Source organism: Ciona robusta, chromosome 14 (assembly GCF_009617815.1).
Source record: "Ciona robusta chromosome 14, ASM961781v2".
Classification (NCBI taxonomy): domain Eukaryota; kingdom Metazoa; phylum Chordata; class Ascidiacea; order Phlebobranchia; family Cionidae; genus Ciona; species Ciona robusta.
This window is the reverse complement of record NC_143248.1, coordinates 2,975,563-2,993,623: the sequence shown is the minus strand read 5'-3', so window position 1 is coordinate 2,993,623 and position 18,061 is coordinate 2,975,563. Positions and strand designations below refer to the sequence as shown.

At 34.1% G+C, this 18,061-nt stretch overlaps 1 protein-coding gene across 2 annotated transcripts; it reads right to left on the bottom strand.

Moving 5' to 3' along the window:
- Positions 1–751: 751 nt before the first annotated feature.
- Positions 752–17,563, bottom strand: LOC149724976 (bifunctional 3'-5' exonuclease/ATP-dependent helicase WRN-like). Of its 2 annotated transcripts, none has more exons than XM_089891855.1 (25): positions 17,306–17,563; positions 15,674–15,971; positions 15,221–15,304; positions 13,833–13,910; positions 12,742–12,935; positions 12,540–12,607; positions 11,988–12,171; positions 11,367–11,556; positions 10,756–10,862; positions 10,174–10,315; positions 9,654–9,776; positions 9,167–9,268; positions 8,677–8,756; positions 8,291–8,473; positions 7,496–7,655; positions 6,474–6,633; positions 6,090–6,246; positions 5,228–5,408; positions 4,266–4,413; positions 3,840–4,021; positions 3,182–3,344; positions 2,651–2,798; positions 1,798–1,869; positions 1,383–1,545; positions 752–927 (listed from the first exon to the last, which is right to left on the bottom strand). In XM_089891855.1, exons 1-25 carry the CDS (start codon positions 17,428–17,430, stop codon positions 838–840), a joined length of 3,582 nt encoding a protein of 1,193 aa, XP_089747981.1. In that variant the 5' UTR covers positions 17,431–17,563; the 3' UTR covers positions 752–837. The 2 variants fall into 2 exon arrangements, with proteins under 2 accessions (XP_089747981.1, XP_089747980.1); XM_089891854.1 differs by having other exon boundaries at positions 752–930; positions 17,306–17,562.
- Positions 17,564–18,061: the final 498 nt, after the last annotated feature.

The following is an 18,061-nucleotide window of genomic DNA, read 5'->3' as shown; positions in this document are numbered from 1 at the left end:
CAGACAGATAATCCGCTTTTTGACTGTGCATCTACCGATAAAACTGTAACTATACAGTCTACAATCACCGGAAAGAAACGGTTCTCATCTAAATGTCTGTTCAAAATTCTTTTTAACTGGTTTAACAACTGTACGCGGTTCAATTTATGTTTCAAAACCTCCTATGGTGCTGATTTTCGACTTTTCCCACATTCAAATCTGCACAGCAGCAGGTGTAGGAAATGGACTTTGCGGGTATACGCGGAGCGGCCGAATGCGCGAAAAACGAAGAATCAAAATTCGCGCGTAAGAATTTCCCCCCAATAGCTCTAGACGCGCGCCGCGGGGCGTGACGCTGGTTGTTTGTCGCCAACTTTTCGTGCCCGAACATGTTAGCGTCGTCAAACTAATTCTACCTTGTGTACCGTCCCACTGCTCTGATATTAAAAAGCGATGAAATAGACGCAGTCTGTTGACAGACCAGCTGTTTTCGGAATAAATATTATATTTAGCCAACTGTCTCACATATTCAAATTTCGTACGAAGATGTTCTCACCAAAGAGAGTCAAGAATGACAAATCGGTTTTCGAAAAAAAAAAAAATGTTTTAATAAACCAGCACCAGTCGCTTTATAATGAATGTTTGCATAGTATATACGAATCAATGCCACTGTCAGATAAATAGGGCACTGTGTCTTTCCCATTCTTAATAAATAAGGATCATATTATGGACAGCAGTAAACAAAATTGAGCACAAAACACACGCAGCTTGCTAAAATTAAACAAAGGCAGTTTTTTAATTTATTGCGAAAAGATAAATGAAGAAACAATGATAAAGCCATTTTATTGTAGCTTCAAGCTACAAAAAGTTGTTTGATTTTCTTTTGAAAGTAAATTTCTTCTTTGCATTGTTGCTTGTGCCTTTTCCCCAAGCTGGCAGTTTCCTTTTCTTCTATTATAAAACACAGTGGTTCAAATTTTATTATTAAGTACTACCCATGACTTAATAATATGAATACAAAGCTATGTATAGGACAAACAAAATGCAAAAGCTTAATGCCTCTAGAGGTTATGGGCTCAAGGCTCGCCACTGCTACCATTGTGGGTACATGTGTCCGGTCCCTTTAATTAGTGCAAGTATGTAGGGAATAGTGCGGACATAGCGGACATAGTGGAAATAGCGGACATGCACTAATTACAGGAACCCGTATGTGTCTTTGGGCAAGATTGCTACAACCCAGTAGTTAATAATAAGTTGTCTTAAATGTTCGCTATACAGGAAAAAAACATTAACCCATAAAGTTACAGATGTGGTTACTTAAAAGTGAGCATGAGTTGTATCAAACAGTTATAGTGACTGTCGATTTACCATCGAGTTACAAACATAATATAATAGTAGCCTACAGTAGAAGATCTTTCGCCAAAGTAATTTGAAGTACTGGGACTATCTTCAGTTAAAGTGATCGAACCAGTGTTGGATGCTAACTGTACAGGTGTTTCAAGGAAGGAACGGGAAAAGTCACGCTTTGATGAAATTTGTAGCAGTCCAGGTTGTTGGGTATTGGAACTGCAGTTAAAATATTATATGCATAAGAAGATGCTATTCATGTCATGTTTGCACAATCTAACAATCACATGGGTTTTCTTACATAGCAGTCACATGTGGCTCTTATGGTGTCAAGGTACGACATGAAGGTTTTTAAAAGACATGATGTATTCATACTCACCTTTACACTATTATAAAACATTGGGGTAGGATGATTAAAGACCGAACAGACTAAAACATAAATACATATACTTTTTCACTTTAATAGCATACCTTGATGAAGGTGTGTTGTAACTAGAGTTTCTTACTGGTGGTTGAAATCCTTTAGATTTTACAGTGTGTGCCCTGAATTAAATACTATTTGTTGGATACTATTTGTACACAGAATACATAACCAGCGTAAGTATGGGCATAGGTGACAAATCCAACATCTTAAAATAAAAAAAAAAACATGGAAACTCCGATAAGTAGACTTAATGAGATATTAATATTAGATAAATATTATGAATTTCTTACGCTATTTTATCATTAAAAGGTAATCGTCATGTATAGATATACATTTACAAACTGCCAAGATTCTTATTGTATCATTAAAGTAATGCAACCTCAATTTGAAGTGCCATGTTAACACTTTTTTTGTTTTACGAAAAAACTGAAGTGTATTAAATTCTGATTTTGTCAATGCCAAGTTATTCAATATCAGTCACCTATATCCGGAAATATCGGCTTTTGAACTTTTGTAATGGGAAACACCAACACTATCTCAGAATTAAGGTGGCAGGAAATAGTATGTATTAATTTACAGAATATTTTGCTTTGGTATATGTGACTTTCCTCAAAGTCATTCTATATTGTATATAAAAATGTGTCATAGATACAGGTATTATAAATATCACAGTTTATGCTTTTATGTTCCAAACAGATAATTTGTACGGACGTCCGTTAGATGGTTAATCTATTTTTGTTTATTATATGGTTTAGTACAACTTGCACAATTGTCATTTTTAACATTTGTACAATAAGGCAGTAGCGCCAAAGATTACTTTAAATAAACAAATATGCAAAGAGTACAGCGACCTTTTCCAAAATACTATATTTCCTATTTCTACATTGATAGAATACTTACGGAGATGCAGGTTTGGGTGTGGCAACAGGTGGTTGGTTTGCAGCTACCAGGCCATACTTATGGGTGAGATAAGTTCGAATTATTTTTAACTGGCTCCAATCAACAGACGACCCTAACCTATCTTTAACAGGTACCAAGCGACTTACATCTGGAACAAAATTGTAATAAAATAGTGTTGTTTAGCACATATTTTGACAGTGTGTGCACAAACTTTCGTAAAAGTGTCGATTTATGTAGTGAAAGGTTTATTTTGTTTTATTTAACTGCCACTTTTGACTAAGGGTATTATATTAATATAACATGATCAATTATTATTTGGCAATGAAAACATGGTGCATGAAAACACCTTATGCAAGTTTTGTGTATAAAAAATAAAAATGTTATAGAATATAGATGAAAAATGGGTATGAGGTATGGGAATGTACCAAACAGGACTGACCTGTAGTAAGACATTCATATTACAACTGGACAATAAGCAGGAGTACATAAAAACACAAGAAAATGTCTATGTTATAATCATAAGATATAAACCTGAGTTAATTGGGGGTTTTCGTATTGTGTCCTCCACGAGGTTGATAAGGTCCTCAGTGATCCCAAGATGCCGAAATGAAACGGGATAACAAGCCGATAGAGCATCACCAAGATGGGTGCCAAGAGTTGAGATCTGCAAGCCACGTTCCTTTGAAATTTCCTCCTGTTTTAATAAAATTAAACAATTTTAAAAAAGATGTAAAAGATACACAAGAACAATTTCTTTTAGCATGCCCTTGATAAAACAACCAACATTTTCTGTTGTTTCAAGTAACCTTGTTTGTACTACACACGCAATCACAGTGTTGATTTATGAAGATTGGGAGAAGATGCATGCATCATTTAGCAAGAAAACACCGATGTTTCTTTATCCACAATTGGGAGCAGACTCAGTCTTGATTTTAACGAAACATTGACTGTGTAAAAAAAATTTTACAAAAATTCTAAATTTGCTGCATACGTGTATATTTTGTATCCCTTATATACAGTTTCCTAAAACAAAAACAGTTAAGTAAACTTCAATCTATTGTATATGGGCTATTGTACATAAGGAGTTCTTGTATCCTTTAAAAAACAAAAGTTTAATAATGCTAAAACATTAGCAATCAATAAACGCAGAAATAATTTAAATAAAAAAGATATAAAAACATTGTTGTACCAATGTTAAACAACGTTCATGGAAAAGATTGTAGGTCGTCCTGACAGTGTCAGTGATTGGCTTGGTTGGAACTCCTGTGTCATTCCTCTTCCTCGCTGCTTGAGATGGAGGAAGAAAATCTTCATCTTCATCATCAAAGTTATCAAAACTTGCCTCGTGCTCCGTACAGTAGGAGTTGATTACTGTACAGGAATTAGACTTTGTAAATAAATTATTACAAATTTTATAGTACTGTGTAATTTTTGAAATACCATTACAGTGGGAGGTCATTACTACTCAGAAGACAGATTTTGTAAACCTTTTCTTTTCGTCGTATATAATATACTGCTGTATAAAACTATTGATGGCAAATTTAATTGCATAAATTTAAAATTACACAGTATTGTAAAAAAAGTGGCAAAAATACATAAAAAGTTAAATACCCACCCACAAGAACTGGCTCTCCGATACGTTTGACTTTTACAACCGACATACCATCTACTCTCAACAGACGATCCTTTGTGCTTGGTCGAGCTTTGGAAAGTTCCAGTAAATCCTTGTTGTTGGCAACCAGATGAGGTGGTATATCCATATCCTGAGCAGTGTTACAAAATTTGCGCCAAATACTAAAGATCTTATTAGCCGATATTGAATTATTAGTAAAAATGTGCCAATAATACAAGGTTATATATAAACTGTATATGCGATGTGGCGAGTGTCCTTCACGTGGCTAGTTTAAAGTTCACTTTGGTCCCCACGCTTGAATTGTTTACCAAAGACAACACATATGAAGTTACCTATTAAGAAGGTTCATAACAACTTGTTTTTCTATTAGAACACACAATGCCTTGAAAACAAGTATTAAATTGGTCTCTAGCAAATACAGACTGTGGGTGACCTTTCATGTAATATATTGTCTCAGTTTTAGAAAAGTATATTACATTGTTTGACAAATAAAAATCTAGCATAGTCATGCCTATATGGGTAATGAGCAAACTCTAGCCTACATTTCTTGTACCCTGGTGTGTGACAAGACCCCCTACTCACCTTGAATCAAAATATTTTTAATTTAATTCTTTTCTTGGTCAAAACACTTAACTTTAATTGTCCCAAATTAATTGTCACTAATGGGCTGTCTAAATTGTCAGCTATACAGAAAAAATATCACCCAAAATTGTGGGCATACATGTCCTTGGGCAAGACACTTAACGACAATCGCTCCAACCCAGTAGTTACTAATGTGTCGTCCAAAATTGTCAGCCCCCAAAAATAATCACCCACAAAGTTATATTGTAAGCGAACACGAGGTGTATAAAATAGAACACCCGTAAGAGTACTGTCCTTATCCACCGGGCAAGAGTAAATAATTCAAAAGCGTCATTTAGTTAGAAAAAATAGAATATTCTTACTTGTGCAATTTCGTTTCTAAGTGCCAACAGTAATCTATAAAGGGGTCCACTATGCTTGTCCACTGTTGTTGGTTTCTTGACCACATTTAAAGTGGGGTTAGTGGGTAAGTAAGGACCAAGAGTGAGTTTGTTAAGCTTCTCTTTAGACATTGAACCAGCACCAGGAATAAGTGGAAGTAATCTAAATAATATGTAAGATTACCCATAGCAACCAGGGGTTGATTTATGCTAATATTCGTTGTGTAAAAGTTCTTGTGTAAAGAAATACGAAAGGATGTGGTATTACAAAATTAGATCAAATCAAGTCCAATAAATTGTATAATAAAATAGATATACATTTCTTCTAAATGGCATAGATGGTATCTTGTTCTAATAAAAATGTTGAACCGGATTTTTTGCTGTTTCATATTTCGTAGCACCAGATTCTGACTGAATTTTAATACAAAAACATATTCTTCTCTATAAGCACAACTGCACAAGATCAGGGCTTAATTCACAGGAACCATTGCAGTAAATGTGAGTGATTAATGATTATATATTCAACTACAAAAACCTGGGTGTACTGCCCAATGTGCAGTATAGTACTGTATGGTAATATAGATAAGGTTAGCACATAACATTTCACAATTAACAATGTTTGTTTAGAGTTGTGAGGATATGGTTATATTTAAATTTTTGAAAATATTCTTTGTTTTCCACCAAATCAGACAATAAATAGAAATTAAAGACTTCTTTCAACCTATGACGAGATGAATTTAACTATAAGCATAGTTGTTTAAATAACTGTCAATTAAAATTCTCCTTTTTCCTCTATTTTTAATAAAGGTAAAATTCTCTGTCTTCTGACAATATAACCACTTACGTCTTACCCCCCTCGGTGGTGCTGACTGTGGGATTGGATGGACCACTAGATGTCCGCATCTCACGATTTGTAAGATCAATGGTAGGAACGAGCATAAGAGGCAAGTTAGAAGAAAACTGACGTTTACCAATCCATTCCTGGCCCTTGGGACCAATTTCTGCGATGAGTTTACATGAATTAATAAATGAAAGTAATTTATTTACCCTCGTATGGCGAGGCAAGGACAGTCCTTATAACACGGGTGTTGTTTCATACACCTCGTACCTGCTTACCAGATACAAAGTTGTAACTTTGTGGTTAATTATATTTTGGAGATTTTGATTTTATGTTAGGCTTACACCTTGAAAAATTCCTACAATTTGTTTCTTCTATTCGTTAACATACCGACAGTTGCTCCAAATGATCCCTTTCTCATTTGTTTTTCTTTGAGATATTGCTCATTTAGTAAAGATTTCCCCAATGCTCGCCACCATTTTTGGCTGTGGTTACCCCCACTGCCAAACTTAGGGTGCTGGGTGAATCGATCAAACATCTTTTTCCCTTTCTGAAATAATGAATTAATTAATAAATGGTGTGGTTAGCATGCCTGCCTCTAACCTAGAGCTAGAGGTTACAATTTCAAGGCTATTCTACCATTGTGGGCATATGTGTCCTTGGAAAACACACTTAACAACAAATGCTCCAACCCAGTGGTCACTAATGAAATGTCCATGACTGCCATATATAAAAAAAAACAAAAATTCAAAAAATTATAAACAACAAAGTTAGATATGTCTATGTGGTAAGACTTGTAACTTGTAAGGGGGCATGAGGTGATGAATCAGAAAACCCATGTTATAACGACTGTAGTTGTCCCGCCACGTGAGGGTAAATAAATTACAGAATACTTCATATTTATCCTCGGGTGAGGGGAAATTGCCTTGTACTAAAGGCATGAGGCTTAACCACAGCTCCAGAAACCAAATAAACCTCAACTTTGCATTGGTGGGAAAAGAAGTTAAGAGCAATAATTGGGGACAAAACTGTAGGAAAGTGGCTAAATTAGCTAAAAATGTTTAAAAACTTTGACAAAATAACACTTAAAAATTTCAAATACGATGATGTATTGTTTTATTGCTGAAATTAAAAGGAAGTTGCTTTCTCTTTCAAATGAGAATAAATTCCGACGGAGTAAGTAGAAAGGACCAGGCAGCAATTATTTAAGTAACTACCTTAGGGGTTGCACACTGGATAATTAAAAGTAACAGTCCTGTTTAAACTTGTTTGTTTTTTTAATAAACATTTTTTGCATTTTAAACTGTAGTTTTTTTTAACTGAAAATGTATTTGCACCTATCCTTTAAAAAACAGCTTCAGTATTTATGCCAACTTGCATAAAGATAGATTAAAATTAGGTAATTAACTTACAGATCCACATATAAAAGCCACTGGCATTCCTAGACCAAATTTTTCGCCTGTTATTTTAACAGCTTCAAAAAGTTGTTGTGCTTCCTTTGAAAAATCAAACTCTTCTTCTACTGGTGTCGCATTTTCTACTGATAAGCCCATACCTTTTAATTGCTTTGATCTGACAATAAAATCTCAAAATAAAAAGGGCAGAATATTATTATGTCATACACATTACACTGCACAGACGCACAGTATACCGAAATAATACTGTATAAACATACAGACACATGTATAGCAGGATGGGGGAAGATGGGACACATTAAACACATAAAATCCAAATATCCTCCTGATTGTGTTTTAAACAATTAAAGGTCTATAGTAGTCAAGAAAGTATAGTTTTATAATTGTTTGAAAAGTCTTTGTTTACTGCAAAATCGGATGAAAAAGTAGAGTTAAAAGTTGTCCTATCTTCCCCCACCCTACTGTTTAAAGTATTACTACACACGCATACGATATGTGTGAAGTCTATATCAATGATTTTTACATTTATACATTAATTCCGATGTTTTCTTGCCTTTGACAAGTTAAAATTTAAAAATAAAAGTCAAATTACACCTGTGTATCAAATTTTACCAAAATAACTGTAATAGGTAAAATAGTTAGTCTAATGACTGAATAAAATTTAACTACTGAAAGAGTCAAACATTTTACCAGAAAAAAAAAACAACAAAAAAAACTTTAACCTATCTTTGATACCAATTACTTTTAATACCACAGTAAAATAGAATATCTTTAAAATATTTTTTTTCTCACCTAGACCTGCAGTTATCACAGCACTTCTCAGTACCGAAGATGCTGCTCTCTGCCCGTTTATCAAAATGTGATAGAACTGCTTTACGCCTGCAGCTAGTAGTGGTGAGGTATTGCTCCATTTTAAGAATCATTCCAGCTTTGTGGTCTTTGAATTTGGCGGAAGAAATATCACGCAGGAAAAATCTAAAAATTGTATATGAGATCTTGTGCATGTTAATAGCTTCTAAGCTGTCTGATTGTTTTTATAGAATGTAGATAATAGCAATTTTTTTATGGACTATTTTTTAAATCTTTCATCTTAGGCAAGGCAAACATTTATGAACAGTTAGTACTGAATTAACTTAAACAGAAATAGTTAAATTTATTATGAAAACTGAGCAGCAAACCTATTAGTGTTGAAATCTCCGGATGTGAAAAAAGTATGACAAGTAGCAGGAAGGCCATCTCTGCCTGCACGACCTATTTCCTACAAATTTCATATTTCATCATAAAAATTCATTCCACAAAAACCAAAGAGCTTATTTTGTTACAGTTTATTCTAGTGGGTTTCCTACCCGGGGATTTGGTTTTAGGATTGTAAAGTTTTTTAAGCTTAGTAAGTTGCCTTAGAGGGGAAATTAATTTTTTATATCAGCCATATGGCTCTGCGGAACAGGATAAAAAAGTTTGGAAACCACCTGTTTATTCGATCAGGTAATGACTATTGTCAGGCATATCTTTAAAAAGGCATACCAAGAAAAATGAAAGAAGCTGTTTGATTTCAAAGAAGTCGTTTGAAACTGTTTGGTAGTATTTTTTTGGTCACATTTAAGCATATTTCGACAAATTTAGACATTTCAATGGTATGTTCAATTTTAGTGAAGCAACAACACTCACCTGGTAGTAGCTCTCGATGTCCTTTGGCGCACCATAGTGGATTATTTTTCGCACATCAGGTTTGTCTATACCCATACCAAAAGCAACTGTTGCCACAATGCACTATAAGTAGAATATTTGACATTTAACAAAAATTGCTCAAACCCAGTGGTCACTATCGAGTTATCGAACTTGTCGGCAAAAAAAATCACTGACAATGTTATACAAATTGTAAGCATACGAGGTGTATAAAACAGAACACCCGTGTTTTAACAACTGTCGTTGCCCTGCCATAAAAGGGTAAAAAGGTACATTCATTTAATCATTAAAATTATGTACTGTACATCCTCAACATGCATGTGCGCATAGGCGATATGTTAGGGGTGCATGGGGTGAAATGTTGCCCCAACATTTGAATAAGGGGTGACAAAATGCGTTCTAGCAAAGGTAAAAATGGATTTATGCCGTAATGTAATAGTGCTGTATACCACAAAATACAATTTTGTACCTCAACCTCATCACGAACAAACTTATGATGTGCCTCACTTCTCCTTTCCATAGATATACCAGCGTGGTAGATTAGACACCTTACTCCAAGGCTCTTTACTGCTTGTCCCAACTTTGCAGTGTCCTGCCATAAGAAGGAATGAGAACGTGCATTGTACAGTATTTTTGTCAAAAGCTGTGGTTAGGGGCTGGTATATACCCAAAAGGATACCCAGTTCGATAATCAACACTGACATGTGTCCTTAAGCAAGACCTATTGCAGTCTTTGTTCCAGTGGTCCCTGCTGGGTTGTAACACCGTGAATATTGGGGTAATGAGCAAACTCTGACCTAAATCTTAAATCCTATCGCGTGTCCACTGTAGGACCTCAACCGTAGATAAGTTTAAAATTAATTCAGGTGTATTATTCATTGATCTATCTAACTTGAATTTTAAAAGATAAAGTCTTCCATAAGTGGAAATATAAAATATGGTGTGCTCAACATATTACTCTCTAAGAAATGTACTTTTGGTGAATTCACCTTTTTTGTTGGGCAGTAGATAATAGTCGGACCCTCAAATGAATAAACAGTTTTATTTCGGACAGTTTTTTGCTTCATTAACCCACGTAGGTCTGCAGCTGGATCACCCGACTTCTTGTATACATCGAGATATAAATTCACCCTGAAATTAAAAAAAAAAAATTATAAAACCAAATTTAAAGAACTAATAAGAGATGTTGTAGCATTGAATGTAACTTTTTTAACAATTTTTCAATTTCTTTTGGAGGGGTAATGACAGTCGTTGTAACATGGATGTACGGATTCATACACCTTGTGCTGCTTACAAGTTACAAGGTATGTAGCTTTGTGGGTGATTATTTTTGGCTGATTTTTAAATTTTAAGTTTTATAACAATTTGGACAACCCATTAGTGGCCACTAGGTTGGAGCAATTGTCATTAGGTGTCTTGCCTAAAGACACATTTAGTATGAAATTACTGGAGTAATTGCTATAAATTTTTATCTTGTAATACCTGTTGCGGTAATGGTACACTTTTGGACTTTAAGTCCCATGGTATGCCACACCATAGAATCCTATTTTTACAGAATAGAATAACATTACCTGTCAAAGCTTGTACATGTAATCAGAGCATTCTTAAGGTGCAGGGAATTGCAGATATCTTTTCGAACTTCTGGGGTGGCAGTGGCTGTCAAAGCTATGATGGGTACCTGTGGCACAACAAAGATGACCCGTGATATCCTTATTTACCAACTAAAATTCGTTGGTTGGGAAATCACTAAGGTTTTTTTGTTGTTGACTGACTCAAGTTTAGCCTAGGTATTTTCATGTTTAGTTGAACAACTAAATTTCCATGCATTATTTAATACAGAAGTTCGTCACAATTTACCGGATCGGTCACAATTTACCGATTAAATTTTAGTTGGGTAGATAAAAGAAGTAAAAAATAATTTAGTGGCGACTAGTCCAGTCAATAGACAAGAATACCACCTGTCCACCCCAGGACAATTTTAAAGCAAAATTCAGTCACCAAATACAAACTCGGTCAAAAAAAAAAACACAAATTCAAAGGAAAATAAGCAATTAAAACTGATTTTTACTAAAAAATGATTGCAAAATTGTTACAATATATATATATATATGCAAAATTGTTTACATATATATATCATACTCATACATATATATATAAATATTAGTTATGGGTAAATTTTTACTTTCGGTAAAATAGTTTTCAGTCGGCCAAGATTACGATAAGCAGCTCTAAAATCATGACCCCATTGTGACACACAATGGGCTTCGTCAATCGCGATCAATGAAATTCCAACGTTACGGTTGAGTTCCTCCAAAACATCCGAGCATGACTCAGCATATTCAGGTGTGATGTAAACAACACGAAATTTTCCACTAATAAAGCAAAAATCATAAAACTACAAAAAGATTCATATACAACAATTTTCATTCTACATCCCTCCTTGGACAATAAACATATCAAAAGCCTCCTGACAAACAAAAGCAAAACCAAGTTATTTTAACATTTTACACAACTTAAAGTCCAACAATAATAGGAAATATGACTCTGGTTTTAAAGTCAATAGCCTCTTGCAGCCGCAGACAAACTTTATTTTAATGGGGTGTGAAATGCATTTCCCTTACTCCTACAACAATTTTACACCTTCACTGGCATATCTTAATACAACTATTCCCATTTATTTTAAGCTTTTCATGCCCAGTGTTTGGCTAGCAACTCCCTGTTGCCCAGTTTATAGTTAGTGCCCGCTTTCTGGTCGCAAAGGTCCCCAAAGGGATGCTAGTGCCAACTGTAACCGCTGCCTTACCCCATCATATCCCTATATGTCTCCTGTTTATTCTTTTGCGCTGATCCAAGGAAAGCTGCAGGGATGTTGCTGGTATGAAGCTTAAGTACTTGGTCCTCCATTAGAGAAATCAAAGGTGATATACATATTGCTGTACTCTCCAGGTACACAGGGGGGTATTGGTAACACAAACTTTTTCCATAACCTGAAATAGTTCAAAGTTTTAACAGGCTGATATATATGTAATACCAAATACCCTCATGCACCAGAGATACAATATTCACAGCATGCGCAACAAATGTTTTAACTTTGACATATTTTTTTATCAAGTCAATGTTTTCAATAAAGAAACGATTGTTCTTTACTCAAAAATGTATGTGTGCAGTCTAAACAAAGTTACTCCAACAATTTGGCAGAAAATTTTTTTCGTTTTAAAATAGTGCGCAAAATTTTTTTTGTATATTCTTGTCAACTGTAATACATTATGTACTGTCGCCTATCAGAAGATGTTTTAATAATCAGTATTTCCCAAAGTTTGCAAATGAAAGCAACATGGATTTTAATGTAACATACCGGTAGCCATGACCACACATTGGTCTCTCCCATCATTCAGTGCAGTGTTGATGATTTTCCATTGCATTCTGGAAAAAGTAGTCAAAAAAATGTAAAACAAAATTACCAAAAAACATAAAATGCAGCGAACTTTACCATGGCATGTGTGAATCATGATTTTGTAATCAAATTTTTTTTTATTATAAAAACAAACAAGACTTACGGGCGGAATTTAGAATGTCCGAAATATTCCTTCAATACATCTGTGTATTGTTTTTCAGGAGCGATATATTTTGGATCATCCAGTGTGGTACTTGTATCTAAATCCGATGATTTAGAATCTTCAATATTATCGAAGTCATTGTCGGCTATTGAACAAGAACCATAGTCTGCTGGTATTATGTAACAATCTGGTGACTGAAAACAATAAAGTTCCTTCTTAATTTTTATAAAGAGCTTGTTTTAATTACTACTTAGGGGGTTATGAGGCAACAATGGCAATCCATAATCTAGGACCTCACCCACGTATATAATAAAGCTAAAAAAAAATAAAATAAATAAATAAATAACTTACAACAAAAATGCAAAACAGAATTGATTCTTAAAATGTACAGTCAGGGGGTTTTAACAAAAAGATAAAATGTGATAAATCTATACAGTTGTTCATTAATTTTCGTTCAAGAATGCTAAGGTTTAAAAAAATAATGCAAAAAAATGACTTATAGTGTTGTGTTCAATGTATTGCAACATTAAATTTTACGAACCAGGTATTGTGTTTGTGAAGCATTACACTTTACCAGAACTCTGTTTATCAAATTTGAAATTAAGAAGACAAGTTATATTTGTGTGTAGTTCATGCTTTTAGGCAAAACATTAATAAAGAATCTATTGCTAAGTGATTCCTGGTTAATTTACTACACATATGAAAGAATTTTTTGTATTGATGACGCCAACAAAATCCATTATATATATATATATATACGTGACACCTCACTTATAACTAGATGCGTCATATATTCAAAGTTAACTTTTATTTAAATTGTGCCAAAACTTGCTAAAACCATTTATTATGAATATAAATGTATAACCTTAAAAACAACATGTTGCAACAAAAGGAAGTTTGATAATACAATACATACAAAGACATTATTTTTGATATAAAACTTGCTTTGTAATGACCTCTAACTTAGAGTCATCTATTGTTGCACCACTACACGGTGGTAAATAAATTATTAAAGTTACGTTTATTCATTTAAAGCTATGTATACAAGAATATAATAAATATATATATATATATTGAAAAACTGCACTCACTGATTTTTTCTCGTAAGAAGAACTAAATCCCGGAGAAGGTTTGCTTTCTAAGCTTCCCACGTACATTTCTTCAATTTTCTAAAAATTTAACGAAGATCAAGAAAGTTTACAAAAGCGAAAAAAGACAGGTAGTAAACTAAAACAACTCTTGTTAAAACCTGCTTATGGTTAAAAAAAAAAATGTTTGGAAAAAAGGTGTGACCGTTCCGTTACACCCTACACGCATAAGCGCCGATTTTTTTTAAATTGCAGAAGAGGCCACTTTTATTATGACGTCATTCGTCTAACGGAAATTAGGAAAATACGGCATACGCAAGTTTTCTTTACTCGCGCCAAAACATGATTATGCTTTTCATTCCATGGTAGCGTTAATTATAATGGCGACATTAACGTGAACCAAAACTGCTTCCTATTAATCAATATGGTTATGAAACTGGCGAAATCAAGCAGTCACTTACTCGTTCGCCGTTTGTTAAAAAACGTTGATCGTACGATATGCATACGAACATTAATGATACCTCGAAAAACATTAGTGCTGTTGATTATTACATACATTTCATTCTTATACAGATCTAGTATTTGTGGAGTTTTTAATATATTAAAACCGTTTGTTAATCGTTTTTGGGCGATTCACAATTTAGGTTTTGCCTGTCCTGTGGGTTAACCATTAGATGTCGTTTTACTTTTCTGAGCAGCTAAAGTTGGTTCTGAAATATGTAGCAAGCATCTTCTGCAACTGGCTGGTACAGTAGTTAATTAAATCCAACCACATCCGCCACACAAAAAGATTAATAATGTTTTCCTCAACCACGCATAATGCTTTGTTACGACATAGTGGTGATTCACACGTTGGTTATTTGTGTCATAATATCATTTGATGTGTTCATTATCAACAATCCAGAAAAAAGCAAACTGAATAGTCTATGTTTACGGTGGAGACTGTTTATTAAAACTTGAAATAGAAGTCAACCCATATGTTGTTTTATACTTAAAACAGCTTGCGACAAGTACATGGCTAGCGCCATTGCATTACAGAATAATTAGGTATTCTAGGATATCCTAGAATACTTTATTTCGAATCTAGAATTCCGAATCTAGAATTTCGAATCTTTTTATATTTATAGGAAAAAATAATTTTACCAACATAAGTCGGTTTATTGACTCTTTAATAGCAGCCTTGTTGGACCATAAGCTGTAAAATGATCAACAAATTTATTGGGTAGGTTTTGCTTTATGAATTGGGTAGGTTTTGCGTCCTGAAATCCTCTAATTAGATTCGAATACAAAAGGATTCGAATCTCCTGGATTCGAAATTCTGTAATGTGCATCCCTACTAATGGGTTGTGATAAATAAGTTATATACATACATACAATCTGTAAATACTTACATCAATATCTTCTAAATCAAAATCAACTTCATCCCCAAACAGATCTTCAACTTTGTCTTTTCTCATCACAGGCTTTTCTGTTTCCTGAAGGAAACCGAAACTCAATTAACCAGGAACGTACACAGAAGGAGTTAAAGAGATAAGTCTCTTTCTATTTAAATTTTATTTTTACTGAATAAGAGACTGGCAATGCCATTTAGGTTGAGTATAATATATCTTCCATTATGCAATTGGTTGCACTTAATTTTTGTCTGTTACATTTTCGTAGCACCAAGTTTTTATTATGTTTTTTTTACATAAGAAACAACCTTCGACCTAATTGATGAGCTCCAAGTCAAGGTCACATTCACAGAATTTAATACAGCCCTTGATTTTTATAGTTAAAAACCGATGGATCTATTTTTGCACTCACAAATAAATCAGAACTACCCAACCAAATTCCAAAGAAAATACCTGCTTCAAATCTTCTTCTTCCTGAATTAAACTTTCAAAATCAAAATCATTTATATCTTTTATTGACCATTTTCCTGGAGTTAAAGATGGAGACTTTTTTACCGACTTAAATTTGAAAGTTCTTTTTTCTTGTTTTGATTTAGGTGTAGAGAGAATTTGATTTGCATTACAATCCTCAATCTGGTTTAAGGTTGTAGAATTTTGGGTTTGTTTTTCACCTTTTTTTACCCATTGAGATTTTAGTGTTGTTCGTAATTCGTCAAGGTTTTGTGAGAGATTGGAAAGTATCTTGTCAGTTCTGTTAAAAAATATTATTTGTTTAAAATGCTTACTGTTATTTGGGTTATAGGCCGAGTTTCGCTTTACTGATGGGGTGGCCAGCTGTAGTGCCATGAAACACTTGGGACGCAATTACGCAATAATCATTGTCTATAGAGCAGCCAGATTGGAAAGTTTGCAAACTGCGCGGAGAATTTTTTTGTAGATCGTAATTGCGCGGATGAGAAATTTTTTGCGCGGATTGTCTGATTCTTCAAACTTAATTGTTAAAGTATTAAAAGTACTAAACCAAATAAATACAGTAGAAACTAAACGGCTGAGGTTAAAGGACTTACTACCTTTATCTTATGTTCTCTTACGCAGCGAATATGACGTAGGTCTTTGTGTGTTTGTGACGCAGTCGGCCAACGTGGGTATATGCTGAAGGAGATAATTTTAACTTATAAACAAGTGGCTCCCGAACTGTAGTACGCAAAGGTCTCCCAGGTGGTACGCGAGCACCAAATTAAGTTCACACTAAACGATGGCAAATAATCTTTTAGAGATTATCATAAGCATTGTATTAATTCACACAAGTTACGTAGAGCGTGTCGTTTTATGCTATATTCCTTACTACAGTGGTTCTCAGCTCTTTTTTAGAAGCGTTGCTTTGAGCAGGTACAAAGTATTTTTGCAAACCTATTTATTTTATTTTTTTTTATACTTACGCGCATTCGTGAAAAAGCAAATATCCAACCTGTTTTTAAGCACCTGCAGACTAAATAATCAAGGGGACAATTGCTATTATGACGCAATAATCAACATGTGAATTGCCATTGTGTCGTAATTAATTGTCAGGTCAAACAATCGCTATTATGATGCAATGAATCCACGTGTGAATCCCTACTATTTCGTAATAAACATGCTGCTTGGCTGAGAAAAACATCGTAAATATACAGCAGTAAACATATTAGGATTCCATTGACTACAATAGTAAACGGGACTCGCGAAAGAAAGAGAGTGTATCAGATAACGTCACAAACACACAAAGACGGACGTCATAATCGTGAAAAAAGTAAGAAAAAGGCAGCTTGTTTTCAACCTTATCCAAGCGCATTTACAAACAGGAAAAGTTATCCAGTCTTGCAGCGATATTTTATGTGCCTTATTATATTTTTGCACGGATTGCTAGTAAAATCTTGAAACTTGCGCGGATTTTTGACCAATTTTGAAAATTCTGTGCGGAGGATTTATCCTTTAATCTCCGTTTTATCCTGCGCAAACGACATATTTTCCAGTCTGGTAGAGCAGCGACTTAAGCTAGGTCATGCATTACTGAAAAAACATTAAAGAATACTTGTAACTGAAACTTACGAGTCTCTTAACTGATTGGTCCAGTTAACAAGGTTGAACTTATTTTCCTCAATTTCAGCAATAAAGTCTTGCACCTTGTCGCACACATTCACCAAGCAGTCGATAACTGCATCTGGTCCATCCATATTAAAGCATTTGGTTTATTTAGATAATTGTCTTTTACTTAAAAAGCCAAGTTATATAAATTGGTGCCTACAACATCAAACTCGAAGTTGTTTTGAAATTGCTGGGGAAACACCCGATTGGCGGGAATAAAGCGAGATATTTTAATTTACAAGACAGCAAAGCTCTAATGAGTAATTAGTAATTAGAATAACATTATTCAACCATTTTTCCACAACGGTCAAAAACAAACCAGAAATAACTAACGAAGTGATAAATGCTAATAAGCTATAAGAGTAGTACATCCCTACTTAAATGGAAATAATTTGATACAGGCGCAGACTTGATTTTTGTACGTTACATTTTCGTACAGGCAGAATATTACTGTATTTCATTACACAAGAATCGTTTAACTCAATGATCACCAGATCCAGGTCAGATTCGCGGAATTTATTAAAGTTATTGCGAGTTATTATCATTTATTAGGTGTATATGTGTCTGTAAGATACAGTATGTTCGATGTAACCGACCCATAGTTGTTTAAAAATTAATACCAATTCTTCATACAATAACATACTGTAGGCAACATGTTAAAAACTGTAGCCCTGTTACAAGAGAAAGAACGTTTAAACTTGATTTTTAAAGCCTACAATA

Coding starts and splice junctions, on each gene's coding strand:
- LOC149724976 (XM_089891854.1), bottom strand. CDS start 17,430: ATGGATGGACCAGATGCAGTTATCGACTGCTTGGTGAATGTGTGCGAC. Junction 7,656..8,290: donor TGTGATAACTGCAGGTCTAG/GTGAGAAAAAAA, acceptor TTTTATTGTCAG/ATCAAAGCAATTAAAAGGTA. Junction 931..1,382: donor TTGGCGAAAGATCTTCTACT/GTAGGCTACTAT, acceptor GTTTTATAATAG/AAGAAAAGGAAACTGCCAGC.